This window comes from Aythya ferina, assembly GCF_964211825.1.
Source record: "Aythya ferina genome assembly, chromosome: 8".
Lineage (NCBI taxonomy): Eukaryota > Metazoa > Chordata > Aves > Anseriformes > Anatidae > Aythya > Aythya ferina.
This window is the reverse complement of record NC_140304.1, coordinates 16,633,237-16,652,994: the sequence shown is the minus strand read 5'-3', so window position 1 is coordinate 16,652,994 and position 19,758 is coordinate 16,633,237. Positions and strand designations below refer to the sequence as shown.

Genomic DNA, 19,758 nt, shown 5'->3' with positions numbered 1-19,758 from the left:
TGCTGTAGTTCTGCAAAAACTGAGTCGTTTAACCCAAAGGTGTATAAACTAACTGTGCAGAAGTCGTATCAGCGGAGGGCAGAGTTTGTGTCAGTAGTCTGTCATTCGGCTGCTCTGTGTCCTCTTCTGTAGCTGCAGTAGCGAACTGCTTCTGTTCTGACCTGATCAAAATTGCATTCCAATTGATCTCTGACGCTAATGTGATACAGCTGACAATAAGGATATGCCAAGCAGTAATATAACTGCCTTCTAACCAAGAACTGTTCAATTCTTTTGTTTGGGGACTATCCTTATTCCTAACCAGGCCTGTGTAACTGTTTTCAAAGTGTTCCCCCTAACTAGGAACTGAACAGTTCTACCTGAACTCAGTGTTGTGATCTCTGTATACCCATGGGCTGGGTGGCTCCACACCTTGGACTTTAATTGGTGTCAGAAAGGGGATTTTGTGAAATATACAAGTCATAGATACGTGGGGGGAGGCTGTGGAAAAACAGCAAAATGGAGTAGAATATAAGGGAAGGGAAATCCCTAGGGGATGGGAATTCAGTAGGTGAGAATTGTAATTGGGAAATCCTGCAAGAATAATTTCAGAGGTGTCAAGAAAGTCATAAATGTAAAAGGAGCAGAAGGAAAGGGACCTTTCATTGGGCTCTTTGCAGAGCCAATTGCTACTGTAGGCACTTTTTATTTTTTATTTTTTGTAGTAACTAGAAACTAAGATTTCTAGAAGAAAAGAAACAGACTCGTGAGCTGCTTTACAGTGATCTAAAGATACCAAAACATGAGCAGCTGCTATTTGAAAAACAACTAAGAAACTGATTTCAGACCTCTGGCTTTATGCTGGTTAGAACAAGAGCATACACGTCTAGTTTCAGAGAGTGAAATCCTTGAAAGAATATGCACACTGAAATGTGCTGATGAGGAGGATTATGCTGACCTTGAGGCTGAATTTTCTGCCCCCACATCCTTATTTGAACTAACCAAGATAACATAGTCTCTGATCCCTGTCATTAAAAATTGCACAGTACAACTCCCTCCTGCCAACAGAGGTGCTCCCCCACCACCTTAGGTCACAGTGACCGCTGCCAGTTAGACTGCATATCAGCTAAGGCAGGTATATGTACAATATTCCAAATATTCAGTGGAGGACTAGTTAGGATAGGTGTGACAGTGCTGCAAATTGGGAGCAGGGGCTCTCATGCTTCATCAGGATAAAACTGGACAGAAATTCCTAGGAAACATAATAGTTCTTTAAAATCCCAATGCAGGGGTCGGTCAAAATATGTTCTCTTTATTAAATTCAATATTGCATTCTCTAAGGCAAATAAATGCATGTTACACAGTGGAGCCCAGACTTGGAGTAATACAACGTCTTGAGAACTGTAAAACTGGACATCTTTCATCAGAAATAATCCTGACTCAGCTACTTGCCACAGGGAAAAAAAGGTTAGGGCTGCACAAATGTCAAAAGGAAATCCCCATAAGGGACAAATGTTCCTAAATTCTGTGTTGAAATTAATTGATGTTATAGTAGACTCCCTGATAGACAGGATGGAGGCCTAGACTGAGGTCTTTATGTGGTCTTCTGTGAAGGTAGGACTTACATCAGGTCATATAGATAAAATGCCTACATTTCTCCTACAGAGATTATGGGATAAGCACAGGAGGGGTTGCAGTTGTGCTCAGACCCCTGGTGTGAATGCTGGAAGGGTGCCAGACAGCCTTGTTCCTTCTGCTTCCTCTTTTCTGACCCCAGATAATATTCTACCTGATTCCCTGGCCTTTCTGTCTTCAAACTGACAGAAGAACTCCTCAGCTAAAGCCCATGGAGTTCCCATGAACTGTCCCAAGTGGCTGAAATTGTTGGAATTAATATTAGCAACAGTCCTTCTATATTGCTAAACGTAAATGATAATTACATTGTCTCTTTTCTCATGGATATGGGGGCCTCAATACCAGTCCAGGGTGGAGGATGCTCTTGGATTAAAAATGAAAATTCAAGAATTTCTGTCACAGGAATTGTTGGGAAAAGGCAAGAGCTTCCCGTAGCCAGGATAAAACTGACTCTGCCCAGTGGAAGGACCCTGAGACCTGTAGTTGTGGTAGGACCTTTAAGCATATTAGGTACAGATACAGTAAGATCTCAGAGCATTGAGGCTCCTTTAGGTACTTGAGTGCCAAACTAACTCAAAATTTAGTAATCTCCATGGGTGGAATATCAGATGAGGGGTCTACTGCTTTTCTATTGCAGGCCATACATAAATTGTCGCAAGGTACCTTAACTCATGTACAGCAATATCATGTTTGGGATTTAGAATGGTTTGGTATTGTTCAGAAAACTCATACCCCATATTATTTCCCTGTCTGGTCTGTTCATAAGCCTAATAGCACCTGGCATTTGACAACAGATCATTATGAATTGAATGAAAATACCAGACTGTTACATGCTGCTGTCACCTCTGTTACTGTTGTTATAAATGAAGTCTCAACTCAATCTGAATTTTGTAATATTTATAAAACAAATATTTATAAAAGGTATAAAAGCTATAAAGGTATAAAAGGCAAGTAAACAGTGTTGGGTGTGCGGGGAGTCTACGCTCCACCAACACACACACACGAACATCAAACATTCTAAATATACAGAACATTGCTTTTACATACTAAACCCGAGTATGCCTATACATATGTACAATCAGAAAAGGTAACAAACAATCCTTTAAGTTCCATGACTTAACAGTCTCCATTTTCCATTCCTTTTCTTGACTACAAACAAGTCTCCATTTTCCATTCCTTTTGAACAAAATGTCTTGCTTTAAGTTGTCAAGCAACTCGGTCTTCAGGCCTTATGTATCCCATTCTTCCCGGATTGAAGAAAAGCATATCCATCTCCTTTTCAAGGCCAATGAGGCCTGGGTCAAAAGGCACGTTCAGATCAACAGGGGGCGGAACAGCAAAGGCCTGCGATGGCTGTAGTGGCAGAGGGGCCCGTGGCGTAGCAGTCGGATCAGTAAAGGAGCCCGCAGCTCCCTCAGTGTCTGGCAAAGCACACGTTTCTGAACTGTGGTCCCACAGGGCTCTTCAAGGCCTCAGGGACTGCTTGCCAGGTGCCAAGCAATCCCACTGCAACCTTGTCGGTTTTAGTTGCAGAGTCCCACACCTTGACCTCAATTTGGTCCCGTGTTTCAGGCTCATAAACTGTCTGATCGTTAATAAGGAGAAAAAGCTGTGAGGCTACCAGGACAGTCTTTGTTCCTAAGGACGTATGATTCCCCATAATGCCCGGCTGCTTACCAGCGAGGGGCAGTTGTGTGCGCGGGTCCGCTTCTCTCAGCTTGAGCTTCTTTCCAGCTCCAGTGCGCCCATTTCCAGTGACTTTCAGTACGAGCTTCTCTGAGCGGTTTGCTGAGTTTGGCCAAACCTATCTTCATGAGGCGATCAATGTGCCTGTTCCCATCCTGGTCTCCATTCTGCTAGCCTGTTCCTTTTCATTCCTTCTTTCTGCTTTATTGATGACATAACTTCATCACATCGCGTTGCCTTTTTTTTTTTATTTATTTTTTATTATTATTATTTTTTATTATCTTGAGGACAGGCTCCCCTCTTATATCCTTCTCCCCACAGCAGTTCTTTTCAAAACAACTTTTCATTGGTCAAACAACTTTGCAAATAACAGCAACAGCAAACACCCAGAAACTTCCATGCCTTAACGGCTGGAGAACAAGAAACCCGAGATTGCATGGAGTCTCCTGAATCACCCTTCTTTGTTCCCTCTAAACTCTTTAACATTCCTGCTGGCCTCATCGTTAAGAGTCTAATGTTATCTCAACCACGGGGCTTTCCAACCCCCATGGCCACACTCCCACATCTCCCCCTTCTTTATTAATATCAACCATTTTCTCGACACGAATTACCACTCCATATATAACAGTTTATAACAAGTGGCTCATCCTTAGATGGTGCCTGTCATGGAATTAGATTTTGCACAACTCTACTGTTGTTAACTCTAATGCAGCAGTTGAAGATTTATTATATACCATTAAAACAAATAACAAAGTTAGATTTAATCATGGAATGGTTTGGGTTGGAAGGGACCCCATCTAATTCCAACCCCCGTGCCATGGGCAGGGACATGATTTTGGCAACACTTAATTAGTATCTAAGTAATAGTTAATTAACACAATGATCTAAAGAAATTTGCCACAGTAGAAACACCAACTTAAAGATTTGTGAATGGCAAGGTTCACCTGGGACTTACCACAGGGTCTATGGGTGGTTAAAAATACAGTCACATGCTTCCTAAATATCCCCTTGAGTGAATTACTCAGCCTACTTCCTCTTGGTATGTGGAAAGCTTGTTCCTCAAGGAGTTCAGCCCTGAGATGTACATCCCCTCAGGGGTATCCCTACTCCCTTGTTGGGATTTAATTACTCAGCCTCCTTCTTCCTTTGTCCCACAGAGGAGGGTGTGCCTCAAAGGGTCGGCCTTGCGATGCGCATCTACTCAGGGGTGTCCTGAAGTCTCCACAGCTCAGGGTGAGATGGAGGGCACAGACCACTGTGGTCCTTGGAGAGCTCCAGGGGGTTTTGTTTGGGATCACTATTTGTAGGATTGCAAGACTGTTGTCTTTTGGTCAGTAATTGTACAGGATTTAGTTTTTTTGCTGATTCGTTTAGGAATGAAGTTGTGCAATTCCTCCCCCCCCCAACAGGGGAGTGAGGCAGTGTCAGACTTCACGAAATTCTGGAGGTAACAGAGGAATTGAGGAATTCTGCCATGATGGCTTTTCCTTTCATATTCATTAGATGAAGTGATCGACTCCTAGTCCTTCTCAGATTCCTTATCAGGTTGTGCCCTGGCATGAGCTCTGCCTGGGGCTCAATTGTTAATGGGCTATCCCTTTGAGGAGCGATTTCATTGAGGTCTACTGCCACTCCTAAGCCTGAGCAAGACTTATGCCAAGTACAGGAGTGGAGTGTACCCACCACAGTGCCTCAGGCACTGAGGATATGTTTTCATGGTGCCATTACAACCTGAGGACCAGGAAAGGTTTGCTTTTACCTGTGACGGATTCAAACAGCCCTACATTGTCATGTTATCAGGTTTTAGCTAAAGAAATAGAACAAGTTCCACTCAAACCAGGAGTAATCGGGGATTTTCCTGATAAGAAACAAGTAACGTGAGTGTATATCAGGAGGGGCTGTGGTAACAAGCTCTTGAGAAATCCCTATTAACTACTCTACAATTTAGTTCAAAGCGACAGCATGATACTCACCTTGGGAAAAATTACTAGTAGCCACCTATACAGCCCTTATAGATACAGAACCTATTATAGTAGCTGCACCTTTAGAAATACAAACTCTGGTTCCTGTTCTTAAGGGAATTAGAGAATCTAATCCAATTCCATACTGTAGAACAATTCAAAAGATGATAGTGTATATAGCACATCGTGGCTGTGTTGAGGGAAAACACCTTCTTTGGATCTTGACAGGTATGGATCTGCCTTTTTCAAGGTTAACTTACTTGAAATCAGAGTGAATCTAGCATGAAATAATAGCTTGTTCCATCTTGTGAAGGTTTTGTTATGGCTGTTTTCTTTATAAACCCTTAGTTTTTTTCTCCCTTCTTACAGAACTCTGAAGACACAAGATCTTATAATCGTACTATGAGAGGAGAGACAGAATTTCACAGGTAAGTTTTTGCTCTGTCATTAAAGAGAACTGCTAAAAAATTGAATTTGAATTTCAGATTTGTATTCGATTTGTTCACCAGATAAAATCTGGCATTTTAATTGATGAAGTATTGGCATTGCATTTATGAGTGGATGTATGAGTGGATTCTGTCTAAGATGGTCATGTTGAGATAGTGGAGAAAACAGGGTTCAAACAACATTTTTTAAATTCTAATAAGATAGGAATAATATCCTTCCTACACTACTGTCATAAAAAAAATTATTTTTTTTCTGTCTTGAGTACTTCTTTCTTGATCTGTACTGCATATTACACATGTTCTGTTAGGAAAAAAAAAAAAAAAAAGCTACAGTGAAGTCTGGAGGATAATTCTGCGGTGAAATTAGCACCTTTAATAGATCCCCTGTAGTCCTGAAATCATTGAGTTCTTCAGATGTGTGAAGTAACTGATTCGAAGGCAAATAAAGCAATCTTTCACCTTAAGCATAGCATGTGGAAACAGTGTTCAAAAACTGTTTAACACAAGGTAAGAATGATGTTGTGAATCCTGAGATGGTAAAGCTTTGGATTGTTTCTTAATTGTGGCACAGTCTTTTTGCATGCTTATCAGTGCATTTAAGTAACCTGTCCTACACAAGTTTCCTAAACAACCTTTACTGCTCCAGTACTTTTGATAACGCTGTTATAGAGTAGGGCAAAAACTTTCTTTGGGTATTTTAAGCCTACTGTATCGTAAATTTATTGAGTATTTTCTCTGCTCTTACAAGAAATAGATTCTTATTCAGTCTTCCTGTCATAATTCCTGTAGAATGTTAATGTATTTCCCTCAGTCATTCCTTTTCCAAGTTACTCAGCCTGTTTAACCTGCACTGTTTGAAAGCCATTAAGTGCTTGGCACTGTGTGACCAAGATTGCTGCATACTTGAATTTTAGGGTGACGCACCTTAGCATCACTAAAATGCTGTTAAAACTTGGCAATGTGATAAGATCGCATTAGGGCAACTCTCAAACCAAAAGGTAGTAAAATGCAAAAAAAATCTTCTCAATTTGGTAAATTGAAACTGCTGTACAGCCGGTAAAGATGTATACATCAAAAGTGCTCTATCAAGTTATTTTAAAGGACAGATGTTGCTCATGGTTAAGGACACACCAGTGTGCTACTCACAAATATATAGTTGTAACTGCCAAAATCAAGAACAGTTGTGCTTGTTTGTTTCTTTGTTTTTTGTTCTATTATACCAACTGAGCTTTTTTTTTTTTTTTTTTTTTTTTGGTAACATTTCTGTAGATTCAAAACAGAGAAAGATGGGCAAGGGAAGAAACGATACCAAAGTTCTAAGACTGGTGCTGATGGAAGATCCCAAGGAAAATCTCCAAACAGAAGCAGAACTTCAGACAATTCTTTAATCCAATCTGAAAAGCGAAAGAGAATAGTTATACAATTTAAATCCAAAGAAACTAAATGTGGAAAAAGTGCAAGCACCACTGATGTAATGACTACTAGCAGGGAAAATCACAACAAAGGTACTTTTGATGGAACAGAAGGAAAAAGACTCTGGCATAGCTTTGCAGTTCAGAGGGACAAGGTGGTGAAGAAAAGGAAAGAGAAAGTTGAACTCTGCAAACTAAAGGAAAAAGCTGAACAAACTATGTTGGAAAAATTTAAGTCATCTGTGTATGATTTGCATGTTCCCCATAAAAAGGCAGACAGAGCCAAAAAATGGAGTGAAGATGTCAGAATTCCAAAAAAGTCACCTAGCACATCCACAGAGACTGTGCATGATGATAGGCCTTTCACTAAGAAGTCAAATAAATTATCTAGGACTTGTGAAGAAGAGTATGAAGAAGGATATGAGGAGTTTTCTAAGAAAAATCTCCAAGCTAATAAACGTACACCATCAACTGAAACACCTCAACGATGGGACTGTTGTAAATGGAAAAAACAGGATGCTGATTCTCATCAAGCTACTGGTAATTCAGGGACTGAGGAAACAGACTTTGAAGCCCCAGCAGTATGTTTTAAGCAGGTAACAAGAACGCAGTTATTTCTGTTATAATGCAGATAGTTGTTCCAGGCAGTTTTTCTGAATTGCTGGTGGTTTTTATGTAAGCTGACTGTCCTGCAGAATTCAAACAGAATTCCAGAACCAACTAGATGGATTTTTCTGCTCACACTGTAAAACACATTAAAATGCTTCTCTGCTCTGCTAAATGGTTAGATAAACTGGAGGAATAAATGTCTGTTAGGACTGCATTTGCACATATGCTTCTGTAGCTTTACCTTACTGCCAGGTGCTTGGGTTACTTCGATTTAGATGTAAGTCAATGGAAATTTTTTCTGAGCTGACAGGGCTGTATGCACAAATTGAGCCAATGAAACTCCCTGCCAAACAGGTGCTTATTGCCAGCAAAGTGATGCCCGGAGAACTTGTTCTTGTGGATCTAGGACTGAATTCATTCATTTCCTGCATAAATTCTTGTTTGGCTGTGATACAGTTTGTTTGTGAGTTCTAGTGGTGTTTGTCTCCACACCTCTATTTACGTATCTTCTTATCTTGAGCATCCTTACTTTTTGTTGTCATTGTTTAACATGCCTAGCATTAATTTTTAGAAATTTCAGTTCATGTAGTAGTGCAATCATTTTGTGCACATGCAAAGATGATAATCACATTCAGAGTCATGGAAATCATTGAACCCACAAGAGATTGGAAAAATAAATTTACTGTGTAAAACACTACATTTATTTTAAAGGAAAACCAACCTTATAAGCCCTTTAAAATGCTGTTGTAGATGCTTTATCATGGATATCAAAAACGCACTTTATTACCTGTTAATTTCACTTGGCAATATTCAGTGTTTTCTAAAAATAATTCTTTTTGAAAGACTGTAACATATCCTACTTCTGTTACTATTTGTTTCTAGAATTTTGAGGTCCCATGCACATCTGACTCCTACCAAGTCAGAGAGAATATAAAATCTATCCAAAAGGTAAGTGATGCACTTGTTTAATACTAAAGAGCTATATTCTGAATCTCATGACAAGGGGATCACTTGTTCCTCAGTCTTTCTTGATATTTTGTGGTGTTGGTATGTTTTTGTAACTCTTCCTACAGAGCTTTGAAGTCTTTCCACCCCCTCAAGGCAGTGAGAACCTAGAAGGAGACCAAGAGGTTAGTAATGCTTCATTTAACACTTCCTAGTTATATTAAAAAATGGAGTTTTGTGGCTAGACAACTCCATGGCCTTCCCTAGTATTCTTCATTGATAGTTTATGATCTACACTTCTAAATATGTAGAGCATTTTTTTCAAATACTAAAGTGAAGTATTGCTAATCATGAACTTTCTGAGATAGAAATGTATAATATTTATATTATTCTCTGCAGCACTGGGGGCCTTTGTAGTTGCTTGCATAATCTAGCTATCACATTTGCCTACCTGTAACTTTCCAGAAGGAAGAGAGATACTTTTTGAGAAACATATGATAGGTGAATTGCAGTCTATATAGCAAAAAAATGGAGGAAAAATTTGGGGTACTAGGTCACAAACAAAGGCTTCTAGGCCATATTTTGGATGTCTTTTTGTGGACTTCTTACAGTGGAGGATGGGCAGAAGATTCTCACAGCTTTACCTTTGCTGTACCAACTTAAAATATTTTGTTTCAGTTTTAGTCAGTTTCAACATAAAACCATTAATGAAAATGTATCTCTTTTGGAAACAATTCAGAAATGATTACTTAAACGTAATTAAGTTCATATATGTACATATTTTTCATTGTAGATGCAGATAGTTGAAGATTTGCATGTTGCTCGTATTGAAAAGAGGATGTCATTGTCTGTAGCACAGACCTGTGGAGAACTTACAAGTATGGAAATAGATCTTCCAGAACAGGATTTAAATATTTCCGCTGGTATGTCGTGATCTTACGTTCTTTGGTATTTACTTGAGTCTGGTCATTAAAATCAGTTACTGACCTGAGTAAAGAGTATACAACTGATTTTCTCACAACTGGTTTGTTTGTTTGTTTTTTTCCCCAGGGGCTTCTACTTCTGGTCTGAACATACTAGTAGTGATTGACACAAATATAATGATCAGTCACCTTGAGTTTGTCAAGTCCCTGAAATCTGAGGATATACCAGGTATGTGAATACGTGGTGGCCAACAAGAAATTTTAAGAAAAAACAGATGTAAGAATTTCAGACTATATGAAACAAACAAAAAAAAAACAAAACTAAACCACAGAAAAAAAAAAAAAAAGGCTCCTTGAAAAGACATCAGGTTTCATGCAGAGACAAGAGGCTCACACTGTTTCTGTGGCTGGCTCAGTGAACCCAAATAGGCTACCTCTTAAGGAAAGTTCAGATATGAAGTAGTACCTACTATGCTTATACTTGTGTACTTACATTCCCAGGAATGTATATGAATTTTCAGAAGTAAATAAGTCTACATTTAGAGACAAGAATATACTTTGAAACATTTAATCCATTAATCCACTAGTGGTAGTGATGTTTTAGTGATTTACTGTTAGCAGAATTAGGATTGTGCATGTTAGCTGCTGTTCAACGTGTTTTGAATTTATCAGAGTGCTTGTGGTGTTTTAGTTCTCTTAGCTAATGAATACACCTATTCCAGCCAAATGGAAAATAACTTTAATAAAGGTCCAAGTAATTTTCAAGAGTGTGCCAGACTGTATTTCTCTTTCCCAAGTTAGGAATGGTGTTGCATTGTGTAAAATGGGAGCTGCTGGCTCAGATGCATTTATTTTAGAATATTGCACCTCCCTGTTTCTGGTCATGCACCGGACCCATTACACCAAAGGTTCAGAGGGTTGATGATTACTGACCTATTTACTGCAATGCAGGTGGATGTTAATGTATATCTTAAATATTGTATTCTCATATGAATGGGAAAGAAAACAATTGAAGTACTTGTTTTGGGTGGACCAACAAAACAATCATAGAATTTCTGAATTAGTTACAAATAAAACCATGGTCCAATATCCATACTTCCTCTTTCTATCTTATAGGAATGCTGGTTGGCAGTTAGTGCAAACCATTACTCTTTTATTTCATGTTTGTGTTTGTATAGTGACTATCATGTTCATTCCTGTATTTTCAGCTACTGTCACCTTACTTTAACATTTTACAGTGAGTGTGATGGGGTGTTAATCACCATAAATGTTTTACAATATTGCTACACACTGTTTTCAAGGTATCCATTTGATTAAAATTGTTTATTCATTTTGTTTGCCTAATATTGTTACTTTCACGTGTAATTGGTGCATTTCCAGTTTGAAGTTAGATTAGAAAGAGGGAACTTTAGCTGTTCATTTTTTAATGCTAGGTGTTCCTGAGCACTGAAAATGAAAACTATTGGGGGAAAAAAAAGGTGGGGAGGGTGAGCTTAGATAAATATGGTGTTTGGATTCAAATTTAACTGTATTATCAGTTTATCTTTCAAATTGTCTTTGTTGTTGTTTGTTTGTTTTTTTTTCCTTGTAGGTGTTGGCAGACTTGCACTGATAATTCCCTGGGTTGTTTTACAAGAGTTGGACAATTTGAAGAAGGGGAAAATGTTGCAGCATGTTCGGGACAAAGCTATCCCTGCAGTCCAGTTTATCTACATGTGTCTCAAAAAACAAGATCCAAAATTGTGGGGGCAATCCATGCAGCTTGCTTCTCAAAAAACATGTAAGATGTACAGTTTATTTGGTTTTGGGTTCTTAAATCCTTGTGATTTGCCTAGTGTGAACCTCAGCAATAAATTTTGAGTTTAATACGGTCTTCACTCTGATTTTACACTTTGCTAATAAAAATTTGCTAATGGCTTACAGCAGGCTTCAGAGCGTATCCAAGGCTATAGTGTGCAAATAGGTTATTCGTGTTGGTGCTTTGTGCACTATTGTTTTATTGGTCGTTTCTCACTTTAAACTGCACCTATTATGTTGCTAAGTGAGGGATTACTTAATGAAAATTCATCTGGTTACTCCTTTTTTTAATCTACAAGCTAAGGATATGTTTTATGCTTTTGCTTTTGGGTAAGTTGTAGCAAAATCTAACGTATTCAGAAACTTATGCATGTTTTACTTGGAGGTTTCCTGGCAAAACTGTAGTGTTCTTGAGTGGAGCAATACCTCAGAATTCAGAACTCATATTTGTGCTTTGATTACACTTCTCTGTCCTTGTTTAGGGACTTTTACATTTAGAAACAGTGCCATGACTACACTGAAGTATTTCTTATGTTTAGTTACAAGTCAGCTCTGTCTTAACTCTTAACTAACTTTACAGATGGCCTGAGTGACGAGAATAATGATGATCGTGTTTTACAATGTTGTCTGCAGTATCAGAGCCTCTTTCCTCAAGCTGTTGTCATACTGTGCACGTGAGTTCCTGTGTTTCTAGAGTTCTTATGAAGTTTAAGGTAGTCTTGTGCCAAATACAGCATTTTCAAGTCATACCTTATAGTGAAGGGCTGCTTCAGCAATAAGGTTTTTAAGGAGCAGTCACCCTCTTAAAAGCTGGAGTAGAAGGGTACAATAAAACACAAAGGTTGTAGGCTTAATCACCTTCATGTGCAGGAGGCCTGAAATAGGATGAAGTTTATTCAATGTTCAATTTTAAAACTTTTGAAAGCATAGCTTTCTCAGATTTAATTCTGATTTCTCACAAAAAATATTAGAGTTATGAAATTGAAATTAAAAAAAATGTCTTACTGATTGAGATCCAGTTAGGTACTTGCTTCTGCCCACCTGGTTGGAAATAATAATAAACATTGACAAGGGCAATCACAGAAAGATGGAAGACAGAGACAGATTTGCCTCTGCTCTTGTTCTGTGATGGTAACAGCTGAGTTTCGAATATTGATCCTTGGTTTGATATAAGTCATGTAAAGCTAGTTTTTAAGAGGTTTGTACTACTTGACAGGTACTGTATATAGTTTGGTCTTTGTTAAAACTCTTTGCTGTATAGCTTCAGGTTAAGTTCATAGGTTTGTGTAAGTTCATTTGTGAAACTGGGTTGTTGCTGGAAATACTATTTCAGTCACAGTGTTGGTATGACTTTAGATTTATCAGAGTAAAGAACAGGAGATGTTGAAGGTGACTTCAGGAGTGCTTTTCATCTGAAAATGCATTGCTGCAACAATAGCAGCAATGGGAATTTGTGGGAAATTATTAGAATCCACGTCTGTATTGCATGTATGTAGTAGTTCTGCTGGAGTATGGATGACTCAAGGTAGCATCTGTGACAGTTTGGCCAGCAGAACAGTAGAAATGGGTGTAAAAAATGAGGATTTGTTATGTTAATCTAATTAGATATGTCTTCAAAACATTGCTTTGTTTGCATTCTAAGTTGATAGCAACTGGGTGTCACTACTACAGTATTTATGGTTGTTTTCCATAAAGCAAGCCTGGAGCCTGGAACACATTTTTTCACGATAGCTGCTTTAGTTAATATTCTGGTTTAATTCATTGCACTGGTTCTAATTGCTTGAGATGGAAAACTCTGTATATAATGAAGCTTACAAAATTAACTTACAGAAGACAAATCATTCAATGTGGTACTTTTATTACTTAATATGTAGTAATGTCAGCCTTATGTCAGAAATTAATTCTCTTCTAGGGATGATAAAAATTTATGCAATAAAGCCATTGTGAGTGAGGTCAAGGCATTTTGCAAAGCAGATTTGGTTACTGCTCTACAGAATCTGAATGTAAACAGGCACCAGAACTGTGTTGAGCTGCAACAGTCAAAATATGGTAAGTTTGTTTAATGTGTACATAAATATGCTGACTTTTGAGACAGTAATCACTTAGGAGCAGGAGAAGAGTTTCTACTCTAAGCTCGGTTTTTATACACTTTGAATGGATAAAAGTACTTCTTGTTTTGGACAGGTTCCTGAAAGTTTGAGACCTCTATTAAAACATCTGCCTCGTAGGGTTTGAGAAAATTCATGAAACATATCTTTATTTAACAGAAAAAAGAAACAAACCCACAGCATGGATTACCTGTGTTTATAGTCATTTAAAAGGTGTTCTGAAATTTTTAGGACTGAAAATAGATTTTTCCGGTTGAACCAGTTTGGGTCCTATTCATATTTAGTTGTAAAATTTTGTATGTTTAGGTCACTCCTTTACATTTTATAATAATAGCTTTACCTGCCTCCCAACCAGTAAGTCTTAATTCTTGGGTTGCCCATTCATATTTCTAAAAATGCAAATACAATAGCTTACAGAGCTTACAATAGTAAGTAGTGTTCTTCTCATACTTGCTGATAACCCCACTGGCTGTATATAAGTTATTTAAGGAAAAAAGTAATATGGAATGAGATGACAAATGAATAATGCTTTGGAGAAATAAGATTTTCTCGTTTAGTAGCTCATAATTAAAAATATTTGCAATACAAGTGGGTATAAGTAAAAATGTTTGATACTTAATTAGCTTATCTGCTTTGTAACATAAATATGAAATGCAGACTGCCTTTTATTTATGGGAACAAGTGATTTGTGTTCTATCAACCTAAATTAGATACAGAAGCAGTTGCAATAAGTACCTTTTATTGCCATTGGTTTTACAGATACAGAATTCCAGAAAACAGAAAGAAGCGAAGCTCATCTTTCTGCTCAATTTCCAAATATCCTTCCAGATCTTGAGAAGAATTTAGGAGAAGCTTTATCATGTATTTTGGAAACTGAAATGAAAATTGCATTTGGAAACCTATGGATGGAGGTAGTTTCATATGACGTCTTTCTTAATATTTCAAGTTTTAAGAGGTTTAAGTGTCCTTGGTATTTTAACGGTGTTAGTACCTATGCTAAACCAAACAGCTAATTCATATAATTCACTAACGTAACAGTTCACTTACCAAGCATGTTCCATTTTCCAGTTTCACTTTCTAACAAGATTATTGTATTTAACCAGTAATGACTGTGCAGTGTTTTACTAATATGGGCAGGGTTTGAATAATACAGTAATAGAAATGCTGGCCGTGAAGTATGAGTTTTCAGACCTCTTTGTATTAATTTCATTAAATCTAGATTTCTGCTTTTCCAGTGTGATTAAATCACTGCATTGTAAATATGTCCTTCAAGAAATACTTTAATCATATTTTAAATAATATATTTTATTTATTTTATTAAATAATTTAATTAATTAATTAATTAATTTTATTTGCACTTGTTGCAAATAAATAACTTGTTGCACTTATCTCCCATCAGAGAAGATGCTTTTATATACTATTTGCATCTCCCGTTCCACAAGAGAGAGCTTTGATTAAGTGTTAAGTATTTAGGCATTTACAATTAACTTACCTGATTCTTGTCAATGTCTTCCCAATTTCTGGTTTTACTTTATAGTAATAAATTAAAATTTCATTGCGATATGCACATATTACTTCATGTATGTATAGTCAACAGGTAGGAAACGTGTTTCTTTTTACTTTCTCAGTAATTGTAGATAATCAAAGGCATGTTTACTGTTACTCTGGCATTTCTACATAAACAATGCATTAAATCTCTTTAGAGTTTACTTGAGGACGTTTTCAATATTTGAGAAAAGGAGAACAAAGCCTCATGCAAATGTTGAAAGGTTATTATTGTACACTGGACACTCCTACATGAGCATCTCTGTGTAACCCATAATGTTGCCAAATCACATTTTTTAGATAGATAAATTTGTTAAATCTGAGTATAACTATTTCTGAGGAATCATTGAAATTATACTTGAGCAAGCACAAATCATAACGTTATTGAAGAACAGAGATGTTCTGAAATGTATACGACCATGTCTATGGATTTTTAAATGTATTCTTTTTCAGATACTATACCTGAAGCCACCATGGACATTAGCAAACTTGCTGCAGTGTTTTAAAAAACACTGGGTGGCTGTCTTTGGTCATGTTGTGCCAAGGAGCTTACTTGCAACTGTTGAATGTCTCTATAAACACTTTTGTACAGGTAAGAATCTTTAAGAAAGTTAATTATAAACTTGTAAATAAACTCATTGTTCTGGTTTTAGTAGTTAGACACTTTGAAAAGGCACATAGTCTGTATGATAAAATCACAGAATCATGGAATCACACAATCACAGAATTGTAGGGGTTGGAAGGGACCTCAAGAGATCATCGGGTCCAACCCCCCTACCAAACCAGGTATATATAAATATATTTATGATATAGTATTTATTATATGTATGTATATAATAGTTATAAATTTATATATAAATATATATATAAATAGTATTAATAGTAATGTAGTCCTTTTCCTTTTTTTCTTTTAATTTAGGGTTATCTATTTCACACATCTGTTTGTATCTGCAAAAATCAAGGAAAAAACATTTTAATGGACATATGCAGCAATGGTCACTGAAGTTTCTGAACTCTTTTTAAAAAGCAAATAATCCTTCCTTCATTTGCCACCGCATTATGTGTGGCCAAATGATCTACATTTGCTAAACAAATTGGGGAGGGGTAAAGGTTACTTTATGTGACAGATGAAGACAGGGAGGTTTGTTTTTAAAAAAGCAAAACCAAACAAACAACTCCCCCCCTTTCATTTATTTAATGTCATTTTTATAAATTTGTTTATAACAGATAAAGATCCTCTGGGATATTGCTGTTCTTCAGTTGTGTTAAATATGCCATTTGAGCCTCTTGCCAGACTCTGGATAAGTTGGGAAGACTTGGTTAACAAGGGAGAAGTCTTAACACTACACACTGTTGTTAATACTTCTCTTGAGGCTGTTCAATGTTTCTGAACCATTTTCAATGCTTTATATGCGCTTCAGTTCGTTCAGCTATGAGTATTAGATTTGCCTCCTAAGAGTAGTATCTCATAACATCTAGTTTATTTCTTTTTAATTTCCCGTATTAATGTCTAAATATCAGGTAAAACAGTGAACTCCTCAACAGCTGGTATCTTGCTTCAGGAATCCAAGAAATTATTGCATGCTTTCAGTTCAAGGTCTGACTATAATGGTGTACTTCCCCAGGCTTATGCCGAAGTGAGTAAGCTGTACCAAACATTTACAGAGGTAAGAGGAGCTTCAGTGTTCATTCACTTAACAAGTTCTTGGAGATACTCTATATTTGTACTAAAAACCCATCTTACGCTTCTAAATTATTCCCATAAATTCAACAAATTATTGCAGGAAGTGTTGCTAGGTTATTTTTTAAATTAATAGACCCCAATTTTAACATCTATTTTCTTGTAGCAAATATCTGTGTCTATGTTTGTGCTTGGTAGGCCTTTTTTCTAATATAAATGTGCTGGTGTCAGAAGGGTGACTAAAAAACATTACTTAGTTACCTTCAAGAAAAACATCTTTTTAAATTAGTCTTTTAAAATTAAATTTATTTTAATTATTTTAAATTAATTAATCTTATTATTAATTTTATTAATAATTACAATTGTATTAAAATAATTAAATTTAATTATTAATTAAAAATAATTAATAGTTAATTAAATGAATCTTTTTTTAATTAAAAATTAGTTTTCTATTGCATTTGTAACTGATAAAAAAAAACTTAAAGATTAAAAATAAAATTGTAATTTCTACTTTTGACCTTATTCCTGGGCATGTTATTTCAGCTTTCTCGGTAGCTTTGTTCCTACACATGCAGCAGGAACGTTTTTATACCATGCACTTTTTCGTAGTTGAGAGTGTCCTGATACATTTTGTGTTCTGAGAGATGTGCATTTGTACACAGCTCATCTGAGTTGCTGGGGGAGAAATGTTGGTGTCTTGGTTTGTGGTAATCGTTAGTCCCAAGTGTAATGGCATAAAAAAGGGAATAGTGAGCATGGATGATTTCAAATATTTCTATGTATGGAAAAAAGTAGAGGTCAGAACTCTAAAAAGTTCTTTTCACATCTGGAGAAGGCTGAAGAGGAAAATCAAGGAGGATGGATGATCCAGTAGCTTTTGCTAGGGAGTCTTGTTTCTCTGCTCAGCTGTACCTTCTGCATGCACTGCAGTTGGCCACTTATTCTACAGTTCTGTGAACAGTGCTGCCAGAAGAAGCAGCCTTTCTGTTGGAAAATTTGTTTCCTACCATTCTTGTCTGACATATGACTTTGTAAAGAACTGCCAATACACAGGCTAGATTGTCAGATCAGTTTTACCTGGATAAATTTCCTGAACCAGTTTATCCTGAGTATGTGAATACTTTATACCATTCCAGAGGAGTGTGCCAACAGTCATGGGACAGGGAGCAATGTTGTCTCTTCATATGTGCAAGTAAGAGGCAACTCTTGTTTATACCAGCTTACTGTATTTAGTGTAGGGTGCCCTGTGCGTCAGTTTCCTGATCTATACATGCAGCAGAAAGACTCCGTAAAAGACTGAGAGATGCTTTAGATACAGAGTATAATAAAGACAGTTACAATTGAAACAGATATGCCTTGGTTCTCTGAACATCACTTTTAAAACAAAAATAAAACACAAACACAAAACATTTAGAAGTGTTCAAGTTTTCTTAAGTTAGGAATTAAATACATTCATTGTTTGTTTGCTAAACTTTTATAAGGTGAGGTCAGACAGTGAGCAGGATTTATCAGAAGACATCATGGTTCTTTCAGAAAGTGTTCCATGTGAAAGAATGGAAGCAACAACACCAAATCTGCAAAATTGTGAAGGAAAAAAGTTACCTTCAAGCATTCATGTGTCTCAAGAAAACAGGCACCAGGAAATCTGGTCAGTCCTTGAAGGTGTATGGAATACAATGAACTTGTACAGGTACAGTGTGCTAAATATCTAGAACTTCAGAATTTAATCTTCAATAAATTTCAAGCAAACATACCATAGGAACTACTTGTTACTTCTCATTTTAGAGAAAAACCTGTTAGTAATTAGTTTAGATTGACAAAAAAAAATCACACAGCTTGTCACACAAAGAAGTTAGGAACATACAACTTATAACATAGATACAGTCTGTGTCTGTCTAGCTTGCTGCTCTTTTTCATAACAGTAGCTAGAACAAGTTGTTTCAGAGAATAGCGTTGAAAGCCCTTTAAGAAATGCAAATGGGAGGCATCCATGAAAATCTCATCTTTGTCCATAAAAAAGAGGAATTGAAGCTCTAAGTTTTCTTGGGGTTATTTTCCTTTCAAACCCTGTGGATGTGTACTAGCCTAAGCAAAAGCACTTAGTTTTTTTAAATTATTATTTCAATTGGTTTACAACATAGACAATTTTCTTGTTAAGCAAAATCCTTCATATTAAAGGTGAAGTATCCAAATGCAGAATCTAGCGACAAATTTCCTTTCTCACATAAACTTAAAATTGCATGAAATGAAAAACTCCTCCACCTAGATGTGTTACCACTGTTTTTATTTTGGTTGTTTTTAAAAAGTCTGCTTGAAAATCATTGAAGCACCGTGCTTTTGCATGCTGTAAAAAACAGAATAAATACTGTGTTTTCTTTTTGTAGTCTTAATCTAAAATCTTTTTAAAGGAAGGACTCTGAGCTATGTCAAGCACAAAGGAACACCATTTTTGGTGGTCTCTAAAGGACTCGTGTAATATGTGATGATAGTAACCTTAACAATGCCATTTCTACTCTAGCATTTCAGTACACTAAAGATTTGCACCAGTGTAACTCCTCTTGGTTTACACCAATGCAAATTAATCTGCATTTTAAGCTTGTGAGGAGTTGGCTCGGTGTGGTGTTCAAGTCAAATGAGAATTTGCACCAGAGGACAGCGTCAGTGTATAACAATTTAGCCTCCAAAATGGAGAGAATTGGTTCTCTTACTGGGATATTTGTGAACTTCAAAATTTCATATAGGCATTGTTTCAAGAGGAAAACCTCTTTCAAATGAATCCCTTAATAATGAAATTGCAACTGAGGTGTTGGTTCTTGCCAGCTGTTAAGAGCCTTGCTGTGAAAAGAGGATACAATTTTAGAATTATAGTTCATTTCATGGTCAAGAAAATACTACTTGTCTCCCACCAGTGGAGATTATTCTTCACAAATGCAATGCAGCTTATCCCAATGCAACTATTGAAGGAAAGGTGTCAATCCTCTTCTAAATCTGGAGAATGAAACTGCTTGGAAAAATGCAACGAAGGCAGTTT

At 36.8% G+C, this 19,758-nt stretch overlaps 1 protein-coding gene across 10 annotated transcripts in view; it reads left to right on the top strand.

The window, feature by feature from the left end:
• The window catches only part of SWT1 (SWT1 RNA endoribonuclease homolog), a 41,310-nt gene that overhangs the window by 3,504 nt on the left and 18,048 nt on the right, over nucleotides 1-19,758 (top strand). For 7 of the 10 annotated variants that reach the window (XM_084527360.1, XM_084527361.1, XM_084527352.1 and 4 more), the window contains exons 3-15: nucleotides 5,631-5,689; nucleotides 6,977-7,715; nucleotides 8,611-8,676; nucleotides 8,802-8,858; nucleotides 9,467-9,596; nucleotides 9,724-9,825; nucleotides 11,188-11,376; nucleotides 11,974-12,067; nucleotides 13,306-13,442; nucleotides 14,261-14,412; nucleotides 15,500-15,638; nucleotides 16,568-16,713; nucleotides 18,209-18,417. In XM_084527360.1, coding sequence (XP_084383486.1) covers nucleotides 5,631-5,689; nucleotides 6,977-7,715; nucleotides 8,611-8,676; nucleotides 8,802-8,858; nucleotides 9,467-9,596; nucleotides 9,724-9,825; nucleotides 11,188-11,376; nucleotides 11,974-12,067; nucleotides 13,306-13,442; nucleotides 14,261-14,412; nucleotides 15,500-15,638; nucleotides 16,568-16,713; nucleotides 18,209-18,417 — 2,219 coding nt within the window. Of the gene's footprint in view, nucleotides 1-4,391; nucleotides 4,534-4,962; nucleotides 5,490-5,630; nucleotides 5,690-6,976; nucleotides 7,716-8,610; nucleotides 8,677-8,801; nucleotides 8,859-9,466; nucleotides 9,597-9,723; nucleotides 9,826-11,187; nucleotides 11,377-11,973; nucleotides 12,068-13,305; nucleotides 13,443-14,260; nucleotides 14,413-15,499; nucleotides 15,639-16,567; nucleotides 16,714-18,208; nucleotides 18,418-19,758 lie in introns of those variants that run through there. The other 3 variants (XM_084527357.1, XM_084527359.1, XM_084527353.1) reach the window with 3 other exon arrangements.